Below are 23866 nucleotides of genomic sequence, written 5' to 3'. Positions count from 1 at the left end.
GCACGGAAAGGTTTACTAAACACCAGCATACGGAGTGGACAGGGGAAGGGAATCCTTGGAGGACAGCTCACAAAGGTTAAAAAAAGAGAGGAAAGGTCATGAGATAAGGCAGTCTACAGTAGAAATGTAGAGAGAAAGCAGAACACCCATAACACACTAAAGGCTTTAGAAAAGAAACTAAGCTAAATGTTTAATGAAGACCTGGGTTCTCTGTACCATAATAAGCACAAAGCACACACTGTTGCAAAATATTGGCTGCTTAGCCTATTTCTAATTGGGCTCTATATTATTTCTACTCTCAGTATCTCTGCCATCTAGGTTATGTTCTATAAAGTGTCACATTCTTTTTCTGTTTCTTGAGCTGTACGATAGGGCTCCTGAAACATCCCACAGGGGTTGTTTCCCAGTTTTTCCTAGTCTACCTAATGGTAAACTTACCTGTTATACAGACCCTTGGTTGATGGGAAGACACCATATTACTGCAGAATGTTTCCATACAGACAATATTGGTGACAGTACCTGGCAGACTTCTGATAGCAGACACTCTGGCTGTCATTCCGCTGTCTTATAAACAGTTACAAGTAAGAAATTGCTGTATAGAGTTTAACAGCTTGACAGAAGAGGGCAACTTTAGACAGGCAGCTTTAGCTTAACCACCATGTCTGAGGCTGACTGACAACTACAACTTGTGATCGAGCTGGGGCTGCCAGTGAGGCATATTCATATTAAATGCAGCTAATGTCACTGATAACAGAAGATAGAGGATGATAGAAGACATAGTATAATGCAGAGCAGTAGACATGTTATTTTACTGTCAGCACATGCTGAAAATTTGGGTTGTAGGCCCTGGATAAAACCCTCTGTGGCCTCTGTGTAGAATGTTTATTATAGGGAACTGTAGATATTGTGGAGCCAATCATTTACATACTGTTGGTGAACATTCAGATCTATCTATACATTGACGTCCACAATGTATAAATATTTATTATGTACCGTATTACAGTTCAGGAGTGACCACAGTGACCTCCAGTCACAAGTCCAGTAAAAAGATCAATATATCATCTCCTGCTGGTGTCTCACACAATTGCCACCAAATTATTCTCTTCAAATGTGTCACGACCGTTTAATGCCTGACGGCAGGGTTACATCAGCAGTATACAGCCCCGTATCCTGGACTGCAGACAGCACACTGAATCTTAAGATCCTTATGTTTGTCATGTTAGAAATCCCCAATATAGTATTGTCAAAGATTCTGTCACTTACTATTAAGGAAATTGGGCAAGATTTATGAAACTGGTGTAAAGTAGAATTCGCTCAGTTGCTGCTAGCAACCAATCAGATTCCACTTTTTATTCTTTACAGGTTCTTTGGAAAATGGAAGGTGGAATCTGATTGGTTGCTAGGGGCAACTAAGACAATTCTACTTTACACCAGTTTCATAAATCTCCCTTATAGTGTGCAAATACAGCACTGCCATCATAATGCTATAGTAGCCTTCTAAATTTTAACATAAGATCTGCTATCATCACTTTGGATGAGGAGAGTTCAGGAACCTTGGCCTAGTCTTCAGCTTTGACATTCCAGACTGTCCTGCGTTTCTGTTCTAATACCGGATTTCAGGAATTCTATTGTCTAGTAAATTACATCTGGCAGATCTGTCCTTTGTAAAACTTGACAGGATTCCCCCCAGCCTCCCTTAGTGGACGGACCGCATTTCCCAAACACTTTTTGCTTATCGAAGTCTGCATTTTCCCTTTTTTGTTTCAGAAAAACATGAGCTGTTACCCACAGAAATGGCCCTTTCCAAGTCCCTGGATTCATCCAGCCGTATCTACACTTACCGGAGAAGTGACACATTGGTGAGTGACACAGTTCTATAAATGAGGAATGTATTTTATACTTTATGATCCCTAATTTCCATCCTAATTATTATGTTAATTTGATTTGACATGTTCTCCATTTTTATGGCTGGTATCTGTATGCAGTTCATGAGATGCTATTAGGTGATTGGTGAATTGTGGCAGAAATAAATTTAAATTCTCTTTAGCTTTCCTGGGTGATATTTTATGCCTTTAGGCTATGTTCACACATCAGGATTTTGTGGCTGTTTGGAAAGACCCCCTCAAAATCCTGATGTATGAATATGGCATTATACTGCTTTTCCTAAAATCAATAACAGATTTCCAAGAGCTGAACTGCAAGACAGTACAGTAGCGCAGGAGGCAGCAATCCATCTGGCCACATTTTACTCTACCGATCAAACATTTAAGGGGAGATTTATCAAAGGGTGTAAAGTATACACTGGTGTAAACTGCCCACAGCAACCAATCACAGCTCAGCTCTGATAAAATGATAGAGGAGCTGTGATTGGTTGCTGTGGGTAGTTTACACCAGTGTATATTTTACACCCTTTGATAAATCCTTTTATAAGTATACAAATGTTAACCTTATTGGGTGTTGCAGTATACAAAAGTTAATGTCCTTTTGAAAGAGTAAGAAATCCTCAATATAGTAGTTTTCCACAAAATTCCTTTCTACTTACAGGCACAAAATGTAATGTTTTTAGCTTGTTGACCTATAGTAAAAGGAGAAGTCTGTTGAAAATCATCATTTTCCAGCAGGCAGGGGGGAACAAAATAAACAAGCGCTACTTACTTTACCCGGTACCTTTACAGTGCCTCATCACAGGCTCCAGAGTCCCCGACAAAACTTATTTTCCCCAGAGTTGCGATATTGTCTCGTCTCAGGAGGAAAATACCCAACCTGGCTTATGAATTGCCCACTCAGCCAGTGACTGCAGCAGTATCTTACCTCAGTCACTGACTGGCTGAGCAGGCAATTTATCAGCTGAGTTGTGACGTCAGCTATGATCCAGGAGGTCAGCAGGAGTCCCGGAGCGGTAATGAAGCGCTGTAGAGGCACAGGGAGAGGTAAGTAGAACTTGTTTATTTTCCTCCCTACCTCCTGCAGAATTATCATTTTCATTGGACATCTCCTTAACGCTGCGTTCACACTACGTATATTTCAGTCAGTATATTTCAATCAGTATTGCAACCAAAACCAGGAGTGGATTAAAAACACAGAAAGGATCTGTTCACACAATGTTGAAATTGAGTGGATGGCCGCCATATAACAGTAAATAACTGCCATTATTTCAATATAACAGCCGTTGTTTTAAAATAACAGCAAATATTTGTCATTAAATGGCGGCCATCCACTCAATTTCAACATTAAGTGAACAGATCCTTTCTGTGTTTTTAATCCACTCCTGGTTTTGGTTGCAATACTGACTGAAATATACATATACTGACTGAAATATACGTAGTGTGAACGCAGCCTTAAGCTGCATCTTCATGGTTGAACATGCTCAGCGTAAGCACTAGGGTAAGCTGTTTGTCTATGAAACAGCAGATGATAGGAACTAGTAACTAATGTGAGAGGCTCAGTAGTAAGGGTGCACCTTAAGTACACACAGGAGATGGTTGACTGTGCTCAGCTATCTGACAGCTCCCATAGAGAATGAATGGAGCAGCAGTGTGCTGGTGTGACCACCACACAGGGTTTAGGTCCTTGTTCTCAATATCACGTGGATCACAGAAACTATGATCAGACAGCTATACCCTATACGGACAATAGGGGATAGATTATAATTTTGGGACAACCCCTTTAAATTAATTTACAGTACACTACAAGTGGATTTTAGAACTCCATTCACATGTACCAGAAAAAAATCACCTTAACAATCTGAGACTCTTAAAATCTATACAGGGAAGGTATTATGCCTTGTGTAGATGAGATTTTTAGCATAATACAGAGTTAGTGGCAATTTATTTTACTGTGGACTGTATGTGAACATTCCCAGTGATTCTCGGTTATAGTCTTGGCCAGCGCTGAGTGGGTTAAATACCACATGTGCCGTATTTATTTTCATTATCCTATCTGCCTGGTCAGTTTCTTTATAATTGAATTTCCGCCCAGAGTGCTTTGTTCAATGAGTGTCAATTCATCACACTCGTGCGCTTTCAAGGCCTTTTCCTAAATTGACTGAATAATCTTGTAGAAGGTGAACAAGCATGAGAAAATAAAGTGCACTCAGCCTGGATTGCTTTGCTAACAAACTCCTATTTTAATCATCCTCTTGGAGGGAAATGTTTACACAAGGTTTTTATGGACACTCTATTGCAGAACCCGTTTGCAGAAAATGAAGAGACGCAGAACCGATCAGTCAGGATCTTGGGAATGAACACCTGGGATATCGCCTTGGAACTGACAAGTTTCGACTGGATTCTCTTCAATTTAATACATGAGGTAATTCCTTATAGAGCATATTACCCTGAAAGAACCAACTGGGATTTTTGGCATTAGTTCTGTACTTTAATCACTGAATGTGTCTGGCATTTAGCAATGAACGAGGGACACATGGTTTTGGATCTTTAGAGGACGATCGAGCTTATACTGATTTGTTCATACAATTCAAAGTAACCCTTTTTCACTTTCTACACTACAGAAAAGTACTACTCTGATTAAATTATATTGGATTCTTTATCATATTTAACATCTGTATGGATCAGATAGCCAGTGCTGCCAGTGGTCAAAACTGATCAGGATTTCGCGAAGGTTATGCCCTGACATATGTGGTCACTTAGAGGACATACGTGATAAATGAGCAACAATTGGTCATTCATTGTCATGAATCCACTAGACACCGAAGCTTAGGATTGCCTGCTGGGATTTGTACTTTCATTACAATGGGAAGCAGTGGGTTAGCTACCCTATTAATCTTTGCTATTGTTGAACACACGTTGGAGCACACATACACGTGCTTTACTTCATTATTAGTCAATGTTCATTTTTTTGCATGTGTTATGCAGTCAAATTACAGTAGGCTGAAAGGGATATTAGAAGTGTCATCCTACATTACATTATTATCTATTAAAATATTCTAAGATTATGACATTGGAGATGGGCATTATAACATATGCATTACTACTCATTGTCCAGATGTGAAAGCTTAGAGTTGTCTTCTTCAATGTGTTTGTGTTTGTTTGCTTTGTCAAGTGTAGGTATATGTCAGGAGGATTACGTGACAAATAGCACTGTATAGGCATATAGTGGTATCTGTTACTCATAGGCTTCCATTATGTGGAAAAAATACAACATGATTAAGAATTAATATGTATTTGTTTACTGGATGCTTCTTTGTGGAATATCAGAGTCTGCTGCACTATCCATACGACATTTATTTTTTACTTTTCCTAGTCATTATACTGTACCTGTTTTTTAAAAAAAATCTTGCCGTTTTCATTCTGGACAATAAAAAGAGGTCAATAAGCTGACATGGGCAGGATCACAAAAAAAAGTAAAACAGGTATATAGATAACACAGGATAGGTGATGGTCACAGCTCCCATCTTATCTGTACGATGACCCCTACCCATAAGACATATCGTAGACAGACTATAATTGTCGGGGGCTGACCGCGCATTGCTATGTGTAATAGTGGTGCACGGCCGGCAGCTGACGATTTACATTACCTGTCCAGGCTGCAGGGCTCCTCTTGCGGTCTTCTTCTCCCCGGGTCCCGCACACTCCAGCTTCAGAGCGGCCTGTCTATGCTGACAGGACGCTCAGCCAATCACTGGCTCGCTGTGGTCAGTGATTTGCTGAGCAGCCTGTCAGCTGAGACAGGCCGCTCTGAAGCTGGAGCACGCGTGACCCTAGGAGAAGAAGACCGCAAGAGGAGCCCTGCAGCCTCGATAGATAATGTATAAAGTTTAAACAAGAGCTGCAAGGACATCGGTAACAATGTCCATGCAGCCCTTGTTAAACGATAATCGGGCCATGTAGCAGATCGGCGCTTGTGTACAGTTATTATCTGGCCCCCATCGGCCCATGTAATAACACCCTTACACATATCTCTCTTAGCAGCAGCTCAGGCAAGATGGCTGCCCCATCATGTAAGCAAATCTACAACCAGAAAAGAAAAACTAATACAGTATCCAGTTTAAATCAATAAGAAAAATGTAGGTGATAAATCCACTTTTAAGTTTTGTAGCTAAAGCCAATTTTATGCTTATGAGTGACATGCATCCAATCAATTCTTAAGTAATCAACAAAATTATATTTTCTGTTTTCTACAGCAAGAACTGATTTACTTCACCTTCAGCAGACAGGGTAAAGGGGAGAACACCCTAAATCTGAATGTTCTACTTCAAAGATGTAATGAGGTTCAGCTATGGGTGGCCACAGAGATTCTCCTCTGCAACCAGCTGGGAAAACGGGTGCAGCTTGTGAAGAAGTTCATCAAGATCGCTGCTCAGTAAGTTGGAAATGCTTGATCACATGACCATTCAGAATGTATGAAGTGTTTGTACTCAGAGTTATCGCCTATAATATTTTGTGAGATTTTTACAGTCTTAAAAACAGAGTTGGGTTTCCTATGGGCAATCACCACCATCACCACCACTAATTTCCCCGAAATAACCTAAATATGCCGTTTTATAGTATTATATTGATTGGAAAATGCTTTTAAAGGAGGGACGAGTCGGCTTTTTTACCCATAAACAGAGTTACCTCTGTCTAAAGGCTGTGTCTGGTGTTGTACTTTAGTCGCATTTGAATAGTGTTGAGCTGAAATACCAGACACAGCTCATGAACAAGTGTTGTGCTGTTGTGAGGGTAAAAACAAAGGAGGATCGGGGTTCTGTTGTGAGACTTCCGATAGTTCAACTCCTAGGAGTCAGGACTCTCTAAATATTTAATATTTGTTCTGTAGTCCCCCCCATGTCTCCTGTGTCATTATGACTCAGCGCATGTTTACAGGATTGCCTCTTTCTATTTATAATTCTAAGGTCTTTCCAGGTTTAACTGGACTCCCTGATGATTTTACTCTTCCAAGACTCTATCCCACAACCTCCAGTTTCATCCGTCAGAAATAATTTATCAACTTTCCCATTACACTCGGCCCAGAAAAGCAATGCATTACTCCGGTTAAGGGATTCAGTCTGTCACGTAATCTAACAGAAGATTGCATTAGAGGAACTGTAAATCAAGCAATTTCTTCAATACATGACTAGACAATCACAGGCATAACAAAGGCACTGCCCATTGTGCTGGTGGTATTGTTCTATAATCCGGCTGCAGAATTATTGATGGTTCAGAACTACCGTATGAAAATATCCTTATGTAGTAAAGATGTGCTATCAATGTAGTCAGTGTGAACTTTAAAGGTAAAGTCTATTCTAATTTATTTATTTTACTTCCTAGTTGCAAAGCTCAGCGGAATTTGAATTCTTTCTTTGCCATTATAATGGGGCTGAATACGGCATCGGTCTGTCGACTCTCTCAGACCTGGGAGGTAAATTCCTTCATATATTCCTACATTAGAGTTTCTGCATATGAAGATGATATTTGTGCTTTGAAATAGCTTTCTAGGGCATTATTAGGCATATAGTGCCTATAGATGGGTTTCTAATAATGAACAGGCCCATAGGTGAAGATGGGTTTCTACTAATAAACATGTCTATAGGTATAGATAGGTTTCTAATAATTAGGCAGAGTATTCCAGTGATCAATATCTGCAGATAAGCACATTTTCATGTCTGGCTTTAGACAGAATGGAGTCTTTTCATTGATCCTAATTTCAATTCAGCTCTGCCATTCGCATATTACTGCACTTTATTTGGTCATGGATTATGGGTCCTAATTGCCGGTCTGATGTCATCTTCCTGTTCAGACAGACATTGTATGGCAGTGTGCTGCATCACATTAAAGCTGACAATAGCTTCCGATTCTCAATCTGTATTTTTTCTGCATATAATTTTAGATAAGATAGCATCAAAAATATGTATCCCTGGCAATTCCGCAAGAACTCCCAAAGAATATTTAGATCTAGGGTATGCATAAGAAGTGATTAACTCTGTATAGGTGAAGACTTATTCACAGTTAAGGAGAGAAGTGTCTGATTGGTGGGGCCAGACTGCCAGGATCTCCACCAGCCAGGGGAGGGGTCCATAGTGCTCCTTTTTGAATGGAGAGACAATAGGACCATCGAAGATATACGACTTCAGAGCAAGTCTTTACTAAAATAGAAGAAAAGGTCAGGGCAAAGGAGTATGAGAATGAGGCAGGAGAATAAAGGGATGAAAGGCAAAGTGACCAACCTAGTATGTGTCTTAGGGCCCTATAACATGTGGCAATTATCAGCCAAACAGGTTGATATTGCTTTGTGTAATAGAGCTAGCAATCGGTCAATAGGCTCACTTCTCTATTAAAGCTTGTTCATACATGGGAAGGTTTTTTTCACTTTAGGCAACCAAATTATCTTTCCAACCACTTGGAGTAGGGATCCTACATTACAGGTGGGAGCAGTGAGCACAGTAGGAATGCTGTAATAAGAGACACGAAGCAGACAAGATTTTTTTTAGCAGCTTTGACATTCACATGTACCAAGTTGCGCCCCCCCCCCCCCCCTCATGTACCTTCTCTAGAAGACAGCCGTGCACTTTTCAGTTATCTGTAGAGTAACTCAGTTGGATATCTCACGCTTTCTAAAATTTTATGCCTTCAAAATTGACTTCTAAGCCAAGTTGTTACGAGCTGGAAGAGGAGATACTTGACATTCATAGCACAAAATCTATTCAGAGTCTTCAAAGGCAAACTTTTTGTGTTCCTGTGCTTTGGGGTAATATTATGTATTCTCTTTCTTTTCATTCCAAGAAAATCCCAGGAAAGTTCAAAAAACTCTTCTCTGAACTTGAAAGCCTGACGGTGAGTTTTACATTTTTTTTTATTTTTTTTTACCATTTATATGCTACTCTTATAACCGAATCGATATCTAATACTCATCTAAGGAACCGGAGGCAGACATTTTATGTTATTACCAATCCTATTCAAACCATAGCTAATGTTATAAGGTCTAAGAGAATTTATTGTTATTAAGTGCTTGAGTGGAGCACAATACTGCTTTAGAAGACAGAGAAAACAATACTATAATGAAGGCTACATGAACAGTATCCCCCTGTAGATTTTATTTACCATTGACCTTTATAATCAGACACCAGCACTTTTTTTTTATCTAGAGTCCTGAAGACATTTTAGTGAGGTCTAGGATTCCACTTTAAAAGTTAAAAGGGGCATTCCAGTATCCTGAAATGTTTTATATTATGCAGGGGGTAGAATATGTGAAACTACCCTACTCCATTCCCTCATATTTTCCATGCCAGCACCTTCAAGGCTGCTGTGGTGTTCTGTCTTAGTCAGTGATTGGCTAAGTGGATAGGTCATGCTAAAATTATTTGCATTGGAAGCAGGAAAAATCAGTTACAAGTGGGGTTCTGTTTGCTGGAACAGGAGCAGTGGGTATAGGAGTATCCCTTATTTCATAAAACAACGTCCGTTGTTGCCGATTTGCAACAACGGCCGTGACTAATATGAAAATATATGTGCCGTTGCCGCCTATGAAATCCCGGCCGGAGTGTATACACATAGAATACACTCTGGCCGGGATCCCTAGTTGCGCCGGGAGAAAGTGACATGTCAGTTTTCTGCGGCCACTATTCATTGAATAGCAGCCATAGAAAACCCTGCCAGTGCACACTGAGGAGCGAGCGGCTCCAGCCGCACACTCTATAGTTTGCAGTGGAGAATTCTGATGCAGCCGCGCACGAATGCGCTTGTATCAGAACTAAGGGGTGCTAAAAATCATCCGGCCAGTGCTGCAGTACCAGCCAGGGTGATCTTTTCTGAGACTGGCCGTTCCATGACCCGGCTGGGTCACGAAATGTCCAGTTTCTTACAAGGTCTAAACATGGCCTTATTCAGTGCCCCTTTTAAGAGCTAGCACTACCATGCTGTACGGTCAAATCTGCTCTGCAGATAGGGGTATGTAAGATTTGGCTTATGCCCCACTAATATTATCAATTTTCCTCTTACCCCTAATAGTTAGGGCCCATGGTTTTGGTGCAGGAGAGACTGTCCCTCACACACTTCCCCAGTAGTTGTAACAGTTTCCCTCATAATTTCAAAAGGAATTTTGTCAGCTCACCCACTCAGCCTTGCTTCACCTGATGTATGGATCTCCGTGATTTGAAAAGCTCGCGGGTGCTGGTATTGGAGACCGCAACCCGAATCATCCAAAATAGGAAAAAACATGTGCATCCGCAGCTTCATAAAAATCAATAGCTTTTATTCATCGTCACAAAACATAAAATAACAAAATAGTTAAAAAACACGCCAATGGCGTGTCTTTTAACTATTTTGTTATTTTATGTTTTGTGACGATGAATAAAAGCTATTGATTTTTATGAAGCTGCGGATGCACACGTTTTTTCCTATTTTCCCTCATAATTTCCCCAGTAGTCACTGCATCATTCTTCCCTACTTCCCCAGTGGTCACAGCAGCTTTCCTCACCACTTCCCCAGTTGTCACAGCAGCTCCCCTCATAGTTTCTCCAGTAGTCACAGCACCTCCCCTCCCTATCTCTCCAGTAGTCACAGCAGCTCCCCTCATCATTCCCCCAGTAGTCACAGCAGCTCCCCTCATCATTTCCCCAGTAGTCACAGCAGCTCCCCTCATCATTTCCCCAGTAGTCACAGCAGCTCCCCTCATCATTACCCCAGTAGTCACAGCAGCTCCCCTCATCATTTCCCCAGTAGTCACAGCAGCTCCCCTCATCATTTCCCCAGTAGTCACAGCAGCTCCCCTCATCATTACCCCAGTAGTCACAGCAGCTCCCCTCATCATTACCCCAGTAGTCACAGCTGCTTCCCTAATTTCCCCAGTAGTCACAGCAGCTCCCCTCATCATTCCCCCAGTAGTCACAGCAGCTCCCATCACCACTTCCGCAGTAGTCACAGGAGGGACATTACCCTTCATCTTAATCAGCTAGTAACAGTACGCCTCCCCATTATTACATAATACTAGTATGAAGTATGCATAAATTCACCGTGTCAAATCAGGAAATTCAGTACATTAATTATGTGTTTTTCATTCTGGAAACTGACCCAATTTACTGTAACTTTATAGGATCCATCTCTAAACCACAAAGCTTACAGAGATGCTTTCAAGAAAATGAAGCCCCCCAAAATCCCATTTATGCCCTTACTTTTAAAAGGTAAGTAAACAGATCTTTACTAATGGAATAATGCAACCTCTACATTACTTTACTACATTGCAGACACATTCCCCAGCTTATGTGAGCAATGTGATCCAGCACTAGTGATGTGACAGCACACCCATAGGAATACATGCACAATATTAAATCAACCCTCTTCCGGTGATCAATAACTGCTTTGACATAATATTATTCCCACCCTGTTCTCGCCCATAGTTTAAATTCATGCCCAATATTTTACAAAAACGTGTACAACTGTGGCAGCCATGTATGTCATTTATAGTTCAATTATTTTACCATCTCCCCCGCTCTGAAGACAGCTGCACCCACATTGGTTTAAATGCAAATTGCATTCTGGCTTCAGCGGCTTTGAAGCTTTACTGGAGCTCATAAGGATCCCTCGTAATTAAAATTTAAAGGAAAATTTTGCTTCTGTGAATGTTCCGCTATTTATGAATGTTAAATGCCTTATTTCTCACTGACTCATCTGTCCGCACCGAGGAATGCTAAATACTTTAGTAGTTATTAATATATCTCGGACGTGTGTTTAATATTCCTCTGCAGTGTATGTAAACCAAGCTGAAAGCATCACTTGCCCTGCTAGATTTCTTATTCTAAATTCCGAATATCTGGGCCATAAAAATTACTGGGGAATCCGCATAGTAAGCGATTCCCTGCTAATGAACATCCATAAATCCCCTCTGGAAGGAATTACACACAGTACTGTACAAAATGGATTTACAGGAAAATTACATCTATATAAGTGACAGCTTAAAGGGGGTTATCCAGGATTAGTAAAAAGAAACAAAGCTACTTTCTTGCAAAATAGCACCACCCTGTCCCCTGGTTGTGTGTGGTATTACAATAAAGCTGCATTTCCTTCAATGGAACTGAGCTGCCAAACCACACTCATACTGAGGACAAGAGCAGTTCTGTTTCTAGAAGAAAGCAGCCATGTTTTTCTAAGCCTGGATAACCCCTTAAAATTACACAGTGTGTAATATATTTGTCATATATAAACAGAAGTCTCTTTTGATTCTTTTAGATGTTACATTTATTCATGAAGGAAACAAAACCTTCTTGGACAACCTTGTCAACTTTGAAAAGCTGGTAAGTTACCTATAAAAATGAAAATATTGACCTATAGCCATATACATGGAAGTATTACATCCAGATAGACATATCGGATTGCTGCAACACTATGCATACAGTTATGTCTCTGGTAGATATGTAATAATTACGGGTGCAGTCTGATTAGACACTGGGTCTTACCACAAGAGGGTGTAAAAGTGCTTCCCCCGCAGCCCTCTAATAAAGGCTCTCAGAGACTACTTTTGGGTAGTGTAGCTATTGATGACTGCTAGTTATGCCTCTACAACTTGCTTGAAGAGATTTTACCCAGTTCACAGACGTTGAGAGGGGGCACATAACGGTTTGGATGAACTTGCCATCTAGACCACAGGTGTCAAACCCAGGCCCTCCAGCTGTTGCAAAACTACAATTCCCATCATGCTTGGACAGCCAAAGCTAAGGCTGTCCAAGCATAATGGAAATGGTAGTTTTGCAACAGCTGGAGAGCCTGAGTTTGACACCCGTGATCTAGACCATTCTAACCAAGCTGTTAGGGGGTGTTGGGACTTGCACAGATGGTGAACAGGCTCCAAACAGACCCCAGTAGAGGGGATAATTTGATCTGCCGACAAGCACAAAGCAGCTTCCTCAGTTTCCTTGTCCACCATCAAGACACAGGCGGCCCCTTCATTACACACCACTGTCTTTGCCCGCACCATATCCAGGCACTTAGCAGAAGGAAATTTGGGGAGCCATTGAGTCACCCCTGGTAGTAATACAAGGGACACTTACAGCTTTGTGTTATGTATAGGACACCCCACAGCCACATGTGTTGCCTCTTATGGCTTCCACCTGGTACTTTTCAATGCATCACTTTTTGATTTTAGATGCACTAGAACAATAAATAAAACAATGACTGCAAGGGTAGACATACCCCGTAATGCCATTATATGCTATTGCTTTTTTACATGCCTCTTCAGTTAATAAGGTATATGCACAGAATGACCAAGTATATATTTGACGTAGTTGTTTTAATTAAATGTGACCTAATAGAGTTTTCTGTGAAGGTGAATTAGTTGGGCGGTAGGATTCTTGTGTGGTCGGCTGGATTGCCAAGTCATCCATTTAATACTCGACTCACATGAAATATTCCACCTGCGTGTGTAAAGGGCAGGATGTCTTTGTGCTGGTGCTGCAGATATACATCCCTGTCCTGTAGCATCTGCGATTTATACTTTTACTTACAAGGCACTGACCTAAAAACTTATTGTCTTAAATGAATTTTGACTATTCAGATGTGTCCGTTGCCGGATTGTGAGTTCCTTTACAAGCACAATAACGTGGAGAATGTGCACATGTTCTTTAAATATCTTCCATATTTGTATATAATAGCATAACAATAGCTGTATATGCATTGTTCATCAATGAAATTAATTTCAATTATGCCCAAGCTTACTTCTGTGAACTTGCTCAGGACAAGATTTTCTGCACTGCACTTTTATCTAATTTATCTAACTGGTTTCAGTAAGTTATATAGATTTGTAATTTACTTCTATTTAAAAATATCAAGTCTTCCTATACTTATCAGCTTCTGTATGTCCTGTAGGAAGTGATGTTTTCTTTTCATTCTGACTTAAAGTTTTTTGGATAAAGGGTCTACTTTTAAAGAGCAGTGGTCCATTCCAATATATAGGGGATGTTCCAAGTGGAAGACCCTCATCTATGTCTACATAAACAGTGGGGCTTATGGCCAGGGTTTCTTGTCCTAAGGTAATGCTGGTAATAGGATTGAAGGGCATTGCCAGACACAACCCATGAACATGTGTCTATTCTGGAAGAAGATGTCCATGTTTTTCTTATCTCATACTGTTAACGTGCGCCCTATGTGACAACTAGTCTTAGGAATGTGTTTGTACGATTGTAAGTAAATGGAAAGACACAATGGCTGGGTAGATTGAAGATAGCCTCTATTCAATGCATGTATTGTTTTATTATCCTTATTAAGTGTCTGCAGACTAAGTGATCTGTCATGGAAGATTTTACATATTTATAGATTTAGCTCGTGTGAGTGATGTTGGCCGTTCTCAATGCTCTGTCACAGTAGTGAATAGGGGTCTAATACAAGTCTGTGTCTTTCATCTCCTCCGTAGCCCCTGGCACAAGTCTCATTTTAGAAACGGAAAGCTTACTTTAATTTTGGTGTTTATAGGTAGAGCACATTAGAGTATTTTTAGCTGTGATTGTAGATCCATTTGTGAAAATGTCTCGGCTTTGTCTAAGCAGCACGTTGCTGTGATATGGCTCATTAGTTTGTCTAACACCCCCCCCCCCCCCCCCCCCTGTGTGTTCCATGCAAAAATCCACCTTGTGTTGTTTTCCTTCTGGGCTGAATCGAAGCGGCTGGAAGATTGATCATTGGGAAATCTTTTTCTGCTTGTGGCGCTTTCTATTGTTTTGATTTTCAAAGACGGTAAACACACCACGTGCAAGTCGTGTATCTCCAGCTCTCATCCGAGGGGATGGAAATACGTTGTCAACAACATGTTAGGAACGACATCAACCCTGCAGCTTTGCTTGTCTTGTGTTTTCATGCATTGTGTCCATTGTTTTGATTCCGCTGTAGTAGCAGCTTTGTTCCAAAGCAGGAAGAATATTGACATTTGAGTGGTGTGTACATATGACCTCAAGTCCAGATGCGGGCAAAACAAAGAGGCTCACGTTGACTCGTAGAGAAGTGTTTCTTGGCATTAGCTGCACTGTATTGTGTCTAATAGATTATGATTCACTTCTGCTCCTTGATCTCGCAAATAACTAGTGTGTGTTACAAAGCAAAAAAAAAAAAAAAGAAATGGAGCCTTTCTTGTAAGTCCTTTTTCCCGCATGTCTCTTATCTATATGACCTACATAGGACCTACATGGAGGGAAGTCCTTTTGGCTAAAACATAGGAACCCAGTACTCATAGCTTGATTCGGAGCTCAAAAAACTAATTATTTTATTTCAAGCCATTTTTTAGGGTCCAGTAAACTTCCCCAATGATTGTGGGAATGCTGTCACTCTTGTATTGTGGCAAAGCTTGAGCCTGATTCACGTCAGCCCTACTGATTTATTTTGTAGATCTATATGGCAGCACAGATTTATCCGTCTAGGAGTTCTATGACGAATAACAAATGTCTATAGGTGTCAGTAGTCAGTCATACACTATATGGACAAAAGTATATAGACACATTACATTGTCAGTACATACATTGCATTCTAAATTTATAGGCATTAATATGGAGTTACGTCACCCTTTGCAGTGATAACACGTATTCCACTTTTTTGGGAAGAGTTTCTACAAGACTTTGGAGGTCTCTGTGGTTATTTTTGTGAGCCACTGATGTTGGATGACAGAACCTGGCTCTCAATCAACATTCTAGTTCATTCCAAAGGTATTGGATGAGGTTCAGGTCAGGGCTCTTGGTTAGTCAAGTTATTCCACTCCTAACCCACCCAACTATGCCTTTATGGACCTTGCATTGTGCACTGGAGCTTTCATGCTGAAACAGAAAAGAGCCGAACCCAAGCTGTTCCCACAAAGTGGAAAGTGACAATTGTCCAAAATGTTTTCATATGTTAAAACGTTAAAGGAGAACTAATCCGACCAAATCTAAAAATCCCAGGTGGGCAGGGGGAGGAAGGAACATAATCAATAAGTCATACATATACACACCCTTGCCCCCTGGAGTTTCTCCCGGCTTCCTGCATCACCAAATTCTGGCAGGAAGTATACACTGACCCAGTCAGTGACTGCAGCGGTGTCATTGACTGGGTGAGCGGACATTTCTCGGCTGGGACGTGATGGGACGCTGGATTTGCAGCTGGTACAATGCAGTCGGGCAGGTAACGTTTTTAGACTTTCACCAAACCCAGACTCATCCATCAGACACCAGATAGAGGAGCGCGATTCCTCACTCTACATAACATGTTTCTACTGCTCCAGGCAGATGACATTGATAGGGACTGGACTCCATACACCTGTAACAATGAGACTAAACAAAACTTAAAACTCCCAGGACTTTTGTCCATACTGTATACTGTACATGCTTTTGATCCAAGTTGGGCCTGTATTTGTCAGGAGATATTCGCCCTAACTGTATCAAAAAAGAACAGTCAACTACCCTTTTTGGTTTAAATCTATGTACAAATGTATGTAGCACAGTAACCAACCTTAATATAGGGAGCGGTGGCAGTTATATACATACAACTCTACACTTGCAGTATATAATAAAAAAAAATGTCATTTATACATTTGGATTGGGCAAATCTTTTTTTTCTATTTATCAAAAATGGAAGCAACAGTGACTGTCCATTAAGTGAAGGTCATTCATAATATCTGATCAAGGGCACAAATGGGTTGGCCGTTCGTCATGACAGAACCGAGTGAGGATATTGGCAATAAATGTGCACAAGAGATGGCAATTGGAGCATCAGACATTGCTGTATGTTGGCAGCAATTTATCTGTTTCCAGCACATGTCGACTTACCCAGTGTAATCCCTATAGTTTTCCAAGTAACACCCATTACTGAGCTTTATGTTTGTATAATTCACATAGAGCACAGCGCGTGTTACTCCAAGTATTGTGCTACGTCTACAGCTGTGTGGCCCAGATAAAGAGCCACCAGGCTGTGCAAGAGCGGGAACAAGTAAATTCCTTATTATAGGAGAACTGCTGTGTACTAACAAGCCATTCCGCTTCTGGTGCCTTATTCCTCGCCTGATCATTGACTTGTTAGATCGATAAACGACGGTGCAGAGCAGCGCTGCCACATAGGGGATGGATGGAAGTATCAGCTAATCCCAAAAATAAATCACGCTTTACTTCTTGACTTCTTGAGTTCTACAAAAGAAACTTAATTTGTAGGAAGATTGTAATAATTATGGTAATTTCCAAGCCAAGTATTTTTCTTCTTAAGTGTCAGCGCTGTGCTAATCCCTCAAAAACAGAAAATCACATTTACTTGAAGAACTTTGGAATAGACTGAAGGCTGGGGATTTATATCTGCATATTAATGGCCTGACAGATTTTGCGACATTGTACTGACAGCTCTTTCATATTTTTTTTTTTTCAGCACATGATAGCCGACACGGTGAGATCGCTGAGATATTGTCGGAATAACCAGTATGGTAAGTGATGGCTCATACAATCCCTCACAAGCGGCATCAAATAGTAAAGTTACTAGCTGTATTATGAGATCTGAGTTAAAATATAAAATAGCAGTAGAGTACAGTACTTCTTGTCTCGCTGTACATGTCTGCTTGTGTTTTAGAGCAACAGGGTAAATCAGTTTTAAGAAGCAACTTCACCCTAATGGTCCTTTTAGACGGAACGATTATCGTTCGAATTTGCACGATAACTATCGCATTTGAGCGATAATCGTTCCGTGTAAATACAGCAAATGATCAAGCGACGATCGAGAAATTGTTAATTTTGATCTTTCAACATGTTCTCAAATTGTCGTTAATTGTTCGCAAAAAATTAGCAAATTGTTCCGTGTAAACAGTCTTTCTTTTTGATTTCACCTATGTGTGAGATAGGCTTAAGCGATCGCAAAACGATTTTTCCGTACGATGTATCATTCCGTCTAAACGCTGATCGTTTTAAAAAACACATCGTTCATTCAAAATAGTTAATCGTGCAATCGGGCGAATTATCACTCCGTCTAAATTCTAAAAGAACCATAAGTGAAGGATAGTTTATTCACCAATATAATTAGTTTATAAATAGTTTATAATCCTTTACTCAAGTCTAGGTCAATACTATGGGCCCCGTAGAATAGGTCAGTGCTGCACACCTCTCGCTGGTTGGTGCTCAGTGGGTTGTGGTTCTTCAACCATGCATATCAAGAAGTAGTAAAATCCACGGCACTCAATATTATGCAGAAGTGATAGTTTATTTTACAGTGATAGACAAATAGTGTATACTCCGACCAATATGAAATACTATGCAGTAGAGACCATAAATATAAAGCAAGCTTTCGGCCCTTCCCGGACCTTCCTCAGGCTAATAGATCTCACAGTGGTAAGTACGTCTGGAGTCTGGTGGAGAATCCACCAGACTCCAGACGTACTTACTACTGTGAGATCCTGCGTTTTATACGATAAGAATACTAATAAAAGGAAGTTGGTGGTGTAAAGTGCTGAGCTGACCCCTAGACCTGCCTGCTAGCTATCTTCTCTAAGATTAACATTTCTATTATTACATTTTATTTCCATTTTACAAAGTACTTAAAACAGCACACAAAATAAGACTCCATGCGGTCTTCCTCCTCTGAAGTAGGACATCACATCTGTGGCTTCAGGGACATTGTACGCAGAGCGGTGCACGGTAAAGGCCAGCGAGTGCGAATTGCAGTCCTGAAGGCCTAACATCACCAATGTGAATTTTATGAAGAGATTAGACTAATTTGCCAACTCCTCCTAATACCTCGTTCACTATGGCAGTACCCGGGGGATTTTCATAATCTTTAACCACTATGAGTATCTGGGAAAATGTGCTAAAAACACTTATTTAGACAGACAAAGAAAGCAAATGACCTCCAGGCTTGACGCATATTATGTCTTTGATTATATACAGAACACTACACAGAAATCAGCGAGATGGAACGGTGTGGGCTGAACGTGCAGAACTCATATCATTTACATGCCAGCAGACGGGAAACGGTTTATTCTTGAATAAACCCCAAAAAGCCAGTAATCGTCCTTTAGAAATCCTCTTGCAAATATTTTATTTAGTTGATCCGCTTTGAAAAACAAAAGTAATTAAAGAGCTGAATGCTTTTTAGCAGGATGCCAGTCATGCTTTAAATTGCAATTCCTAAAGCCCCCTTCCTCCAAAGACAGGGACTGTGGGGGGATCTGATCCGTTCCAAGCCAACAGAAAATAGCATTTCCTTCCAGCAGCTAAATAACATTATTGTGAATGTAGATGAGTATAGCCAGCAAAAGAAAAATCATGACTTTAAGGGGATTTCCAATTTCCTAGTCTTCTGACGTCATTTAGACTCTGTTAAGGATACGTCCTTGAACTGATTACTCTGTTAGGGTGCGTTCACACCTACAGGATCTGCAGCAGATTTGATGCTGTGTTCAGTTATTTAAATGAAATCTGCTGCAGAAAATCAGCTGCAGATCCTGTAGGTGTGAACGCACCATTAAGGAAATGATCAGGACCATTTGGCTCTTATGGGAGATATTGATAGCTGGGTTTCAGCGGTATGATGGTTATGAGTAGACATGAGCGTGACTCAAGCATGCCTATGGCTATATCCATGTTTTCCAGGACTCCCTAGGGCTGCATCTAACTTTGTCAGCCACTGAGCGTTCTGACTGGAGCATCGTTGCCTGCAATGACACAGAACGATTATTGTTTAAATTCTAACAATATAACGATTTTTGGCACGATGATTGTCCCGTGTAATAGGGCCCTTACATACATATTCCATGCTGATCAGAGCGATCCTGAGGTGTCTTCCAGCTGATCATCGATGTGACCCATCTCCACATACAGGATACAAGCAGGGGTTGTCTACACCCATCAGGAAACTTCTTTAGGGAGTGACTCTGCATATACTGTTAGGGAGTCATTCCTTATGTAGCTTTTCAGCCTGGTGATGATAACCGCTGCCTGGGATCTGAGTGTTCAGGCTGCAAGAGCTGCCTATAGGATGACATTTTTGTAACACATGTTTTTCTTGCTTCTTCTTATAACTTTGTATTTACTTTTTTGTCTTTTCCTGTTTGCAGCCAATGACCTTCCCCAGAAAGAGCACCAGGAAGCAAAGTTTTACACAAATCACTTGCTTGTGATTGACAACCAGCAGACTCTCTTCGAGCTATCGCACAGGATAGAGCCTCGGGTGTAAACACACGCCCAGTCTGGACTGAATGACCGCCGATGCCAAGCATGTAGCTTTACAAGGAAAATATTTTTACTGAGTTTTATCAGTAGCGGACAGAAACCCATACGAGCATGGAAGGAAAAGAGAGAATGGAGCAGCCCTAGTCTGTCCCCGAGAAAAGGAGGACACTTCTGGAAACTCAGTTTGCTTTGTTTCTGCACTTACCAAGACCATTGTAGTAAGAAGTTATACCCCATATATACAGCCTGCGATATGTCTGCCAGTGCCAGGTGTGTTATGATACCCCCACAGCCTCTCCTGATGTCCTGCACTTCTTTTCCAGCTGGGTGTCCTCATGAATATACACAAAAAGTGGAGCGTTTGATGGCTGCCCATCAACAATGGCACTAACCTAAAATGTGCACTTCCAAATGCTTGCAAAAGAATAAAATGTAAGATGCCTGAGAGGAAGAGATGACATGGGGCAGCGTGATTACATAAGCTGGAAACAGCTCATCAAGCTGCATTTATTAATATTCCTGATAGCTGCGGGGGCAGAGGTGAAATGGAGGGCAGCAATGGCGTCAGAGCAACGTTTGGTAAACTCCGACTGATCACTAATAGCATCTGGGGTGGATGTAGCCGGACCTGGATTTGCCCAGTTGCATTATGCATTGTATGATATGTTCTGTAATGCTTTGGCTGTATGTTCTTATTTCCTATTACCGGTAGTTCCAGTCAAGATTTCAGTCTCATAACAAAATATGCACAAAAAAAAATAATTCTAATTTGCTTACCTGCATTAGCGTGAGACACAGGAACACGTATAAAGTGAACAAATAAGAAAAAGGACCAGGTTAGGATGTCATTCATTTTCATGTGTGAGGTTTACAGAAGTGATCGGCGGGGGATGGGATCGCCATGTCACTGTGTGGCTCTTGGGTCTGACTTCATTTTCTTTAAGAAGAAGATATTGCAGAAATAGCCTATTTCATGATTTACTGAGCATGAAATAAAACAAGCGGAAATGAGTTTCTAAATATTAATAGAGAGAGAAGACAGCGTTTTCCTACTAAGTTATTCTGCCTGCAGGTATTTATGAAGCTCTATTTTTTATGTGGCTGGAAATGTATTATTTGTACATAGAATAACATGACTTTTACGCTGGGGAGGGGGTCCAGTATGATGACATAGAACATAGCGTAGCCTCTAACGGAGTCCTTATATAGAATATAATTTGCTTATATTAGGTCACATAGGTTTTGTTTATATGGCATGTGCTAGAACCAGTGTAACCCTTCTGTAGTAGAATAGACCGCAGTCATTGAGCCATGCCAGACTGTCCGCACACTGTCCTCTAAACACAGGCCCACCATGTTACATCAACAGAGTAGGATTAGACACTAGGAAAGAGAATTGTTGGTGTCCATCACTAAACATGATACTGTACACAATTCACTTGTCACGTTGTGTTCTGTTTCAGCAAAACTTTCTGCTTATTCCATGACTGAAACACAAATGGATGAACATCTTAGGCTGCCTATGCCTGTAGTGCTATAGTGCCTTGGGGCATGAAACGCATGGCGGAATGCAATTTTTACACAACTAAAACCGCATAGCTAAGCCGCTGTGAAGCACACTGCAATTGTGCATGCACTTTTGTTAACCTGCAAAAAGCTCTTAGTTCAAGTTGGATAATCTCGATTGTCACTCAGACTAGAATCACTGGCAGCTTCTACTAAGGTCCTTACCCCATGCACACACTGCCCTATATCTTAGTTTTCTTGTAAAGAATGCATAAAGAGTTCTTAATGGAGAAAGCAGCTGTTACATGTATATAGATAAATAATTCCACGTATGTTCTTAGTTTTTGTTTTTTGCATTTTAACCGGATCTCTATATCTGGCATTTAAAGAAGCTTAAACATTATAAGATAACCTTACGGAGGTTTCCAAATCTTAGAGCGTAAGATTGACAAAAGCTTATATTCATGTCTAATACGAACACAAAGCACTCCCTCTCTGCCTTGCCCTTTCAATAAATGTGTCAGGTTGTAAGTAATAGAGCACATTGATGCCTGATTAGTCTGTGACATTTCTTGTATATACATAGTAATAGTGCTTAGGGCGCCACCTTGTGGCCCTGCATTAATATGACAGTTCTGACTTTTAGAATAATTGTATCCAGTCAGGGCTCCAACCCCTTAAACTGTGAAGCAAGTAAACAGTATTAAATTGTTTCTGAGACACAAGTTCACCCCTCCTGATCTATATACTGGCCAATGTTAGGATAATGTTTTTCCTATGCATGCACTATATTCTATAGAAACTTTTATTTACTTGCTTCCTAAACATCTTTGGACACAACTAGCCCTTATGTTAGTGCCACTGAATTGTATTACTTGTGTTGGGTAAATGAAACTGGATTCTATTTGGTATAAAGGCTATGGACAATTTTAAATAACACTTTTTCTAATTCTTGGTTTATATCTTTTATGGTAAAAAGAAACACTTTCTCTATAAACATATAAGACCGTCTGCAGAAAAGGACCACCCGCCCCAATAACCTTATATTGTATCCCCTTGTTCTTGTGTTCAATTCCCTCCTGAACCCTATTTAGACCTTTAACATATTTAAAGGTTTCTATCATGTTGCAGTCAGAAAACAAATTAAGAATAAAGTAGATCCACTACAAAGGTATACATAGCCTTTATGTATTCCCTGCGACAACACTAAGCTGACAGAGTACAGACAAGGAGTGTTGTCATAGGCCGCAGAGGAGCCACAACTATGAGCATCATAAATCTACATTAAAACCTTTATTATCTTTTCTGATTATGATTGCCTTTATATATTCTGCTTCTTGTTCTCATAATGACTCTCTTAGGCCAGTTTCACACATACCATATCGCAGTGGATTTCATGTAGTGGATTTATTAGCCTGGCAGCAGTGGGTTAAGTGGGAAGGGGATTTACATTCTGGCAGCGGAATGAAAAAGCTTCTGCGAGGATGTAAAGCCATAGAAAATGACAGTATCGGGTATCGCAGCGGATTTCGCCGCAGAACTCGCAGCATGAAATTTGCTTTAATACAGTACATGTAAAACTGTCCTTAAAGGAAAACTAACAGCATAGATATATGCACATCCATGCTGTGAGTTTCACTTTAACAGAATATTTGCCACTGTATAAAGAATATCTTGGTGCAGAACCACAATTATTGCTCAGATATTAGAGAAGCACAAACTGCCAATACTGTGGGGGCATTGTCAGGGTTTATAGTGGAATTCCCAACATTCAGTTCCCAGCAGCCTACTATATATACACAGCTGTTTTCTGTATGTTTTCATGTGCTGTTGCTGAATTTTAATGCCATATTATTCGTCTCAGCTTCACTTTACCTTAGCTGCCAAAAAAAGTCCTATTATTACATTACCCCCTATAGAGTCCTATTATTACATTACCCCCTATAGAGTCCTATTATTACATTACCCCCTATACCATACCCTCATACTCCAGTCTGTCGTCAATATACCTGGGTATTAGCTTACCCTTTCATCCCGTATGGGCCAAAAGTTTTATCTGAAGAATTTAGCAATGGGATTAATGGAAGGATAACATGGATGAGGCCGGTATTGCAAAAACATGTTACGATGTTGCGTAAATCATGTTGTAGAGCCTCAAAATGGTTGATTCTGCTTCATCAAATGCCAATTCATGAATAGCCAAAACATTCATCAACTTTATATAACAGTCTGGGAAATCGAAGAGTGCCATGACTGCTGTCTACCCATGTACATATT

At 40.5% G+C, this 23866-nt stretch overlaps 1 protein-coding gene across 2 annotated transcripts in view; it reads left to right on the top strand.

The window, feature by feature from the left end:
- The window catches only part of RAPGEF5 (Rap guanine nucleotide exchange factor 5), a 226007-nt gene extending 202476 nt beyond the window's left edge, over positions 1-23531 (top strand). For both annotated transcript variants that reach the window (XM_069958818.1, XM_069958819.1), the window contains 9 exons: positions 1768-1859; positions 4186-4308; positions 6140-6318; positions 7266-7356; positions 8718-8768; positions 11026-11113; positions 12159-12223; positions 17295-17349; positions 19969-23531. In XM_069958818.1, the coding sequence (XP_069814919.1) occupies positions 1768-1859; positions 4186-4308; positions 6140-6318; positions 7266-7356; positions 8718-8768; positions 11026-11113; positions 12159-12223; positions 17295-17349; positions 19969-20087 (863 nt within the window). In that variant the 3' untranslated portion in view covers positions 20088-23531. The remainder of the gene's footprint in view (positions 1-1767; positions 1860-4185; positions 4309-6139; positions 6319-7265; positions 7357-8717; positions 8769-11025; positions 11114-12158; positions 12224-17294; positions 17350-19968) is intronic.
- Positions 23532-23866: the final 335 nt, after the last annotated feature.

Source organism: Dendropsophus ebraccatus, chromosome 2 (genome assembly GCF_027789765.1).
Source record: "Dendropsophus ebraccatus isolate aDenEbr1 chromosome 2, aDenEbr1.pat, whole genome shotgun sequence".
Classification (NCBI taxonomy): domain Eukaryota; kingdom Metazoa; phylum Chordata; class Amphibia; order Anura; family Hylidae; genus Dendropsophus; species Dendropsophus ebraccatus.
This window is presented reverse-complemented; position numbering and strand designations above follow the sequence as displayed.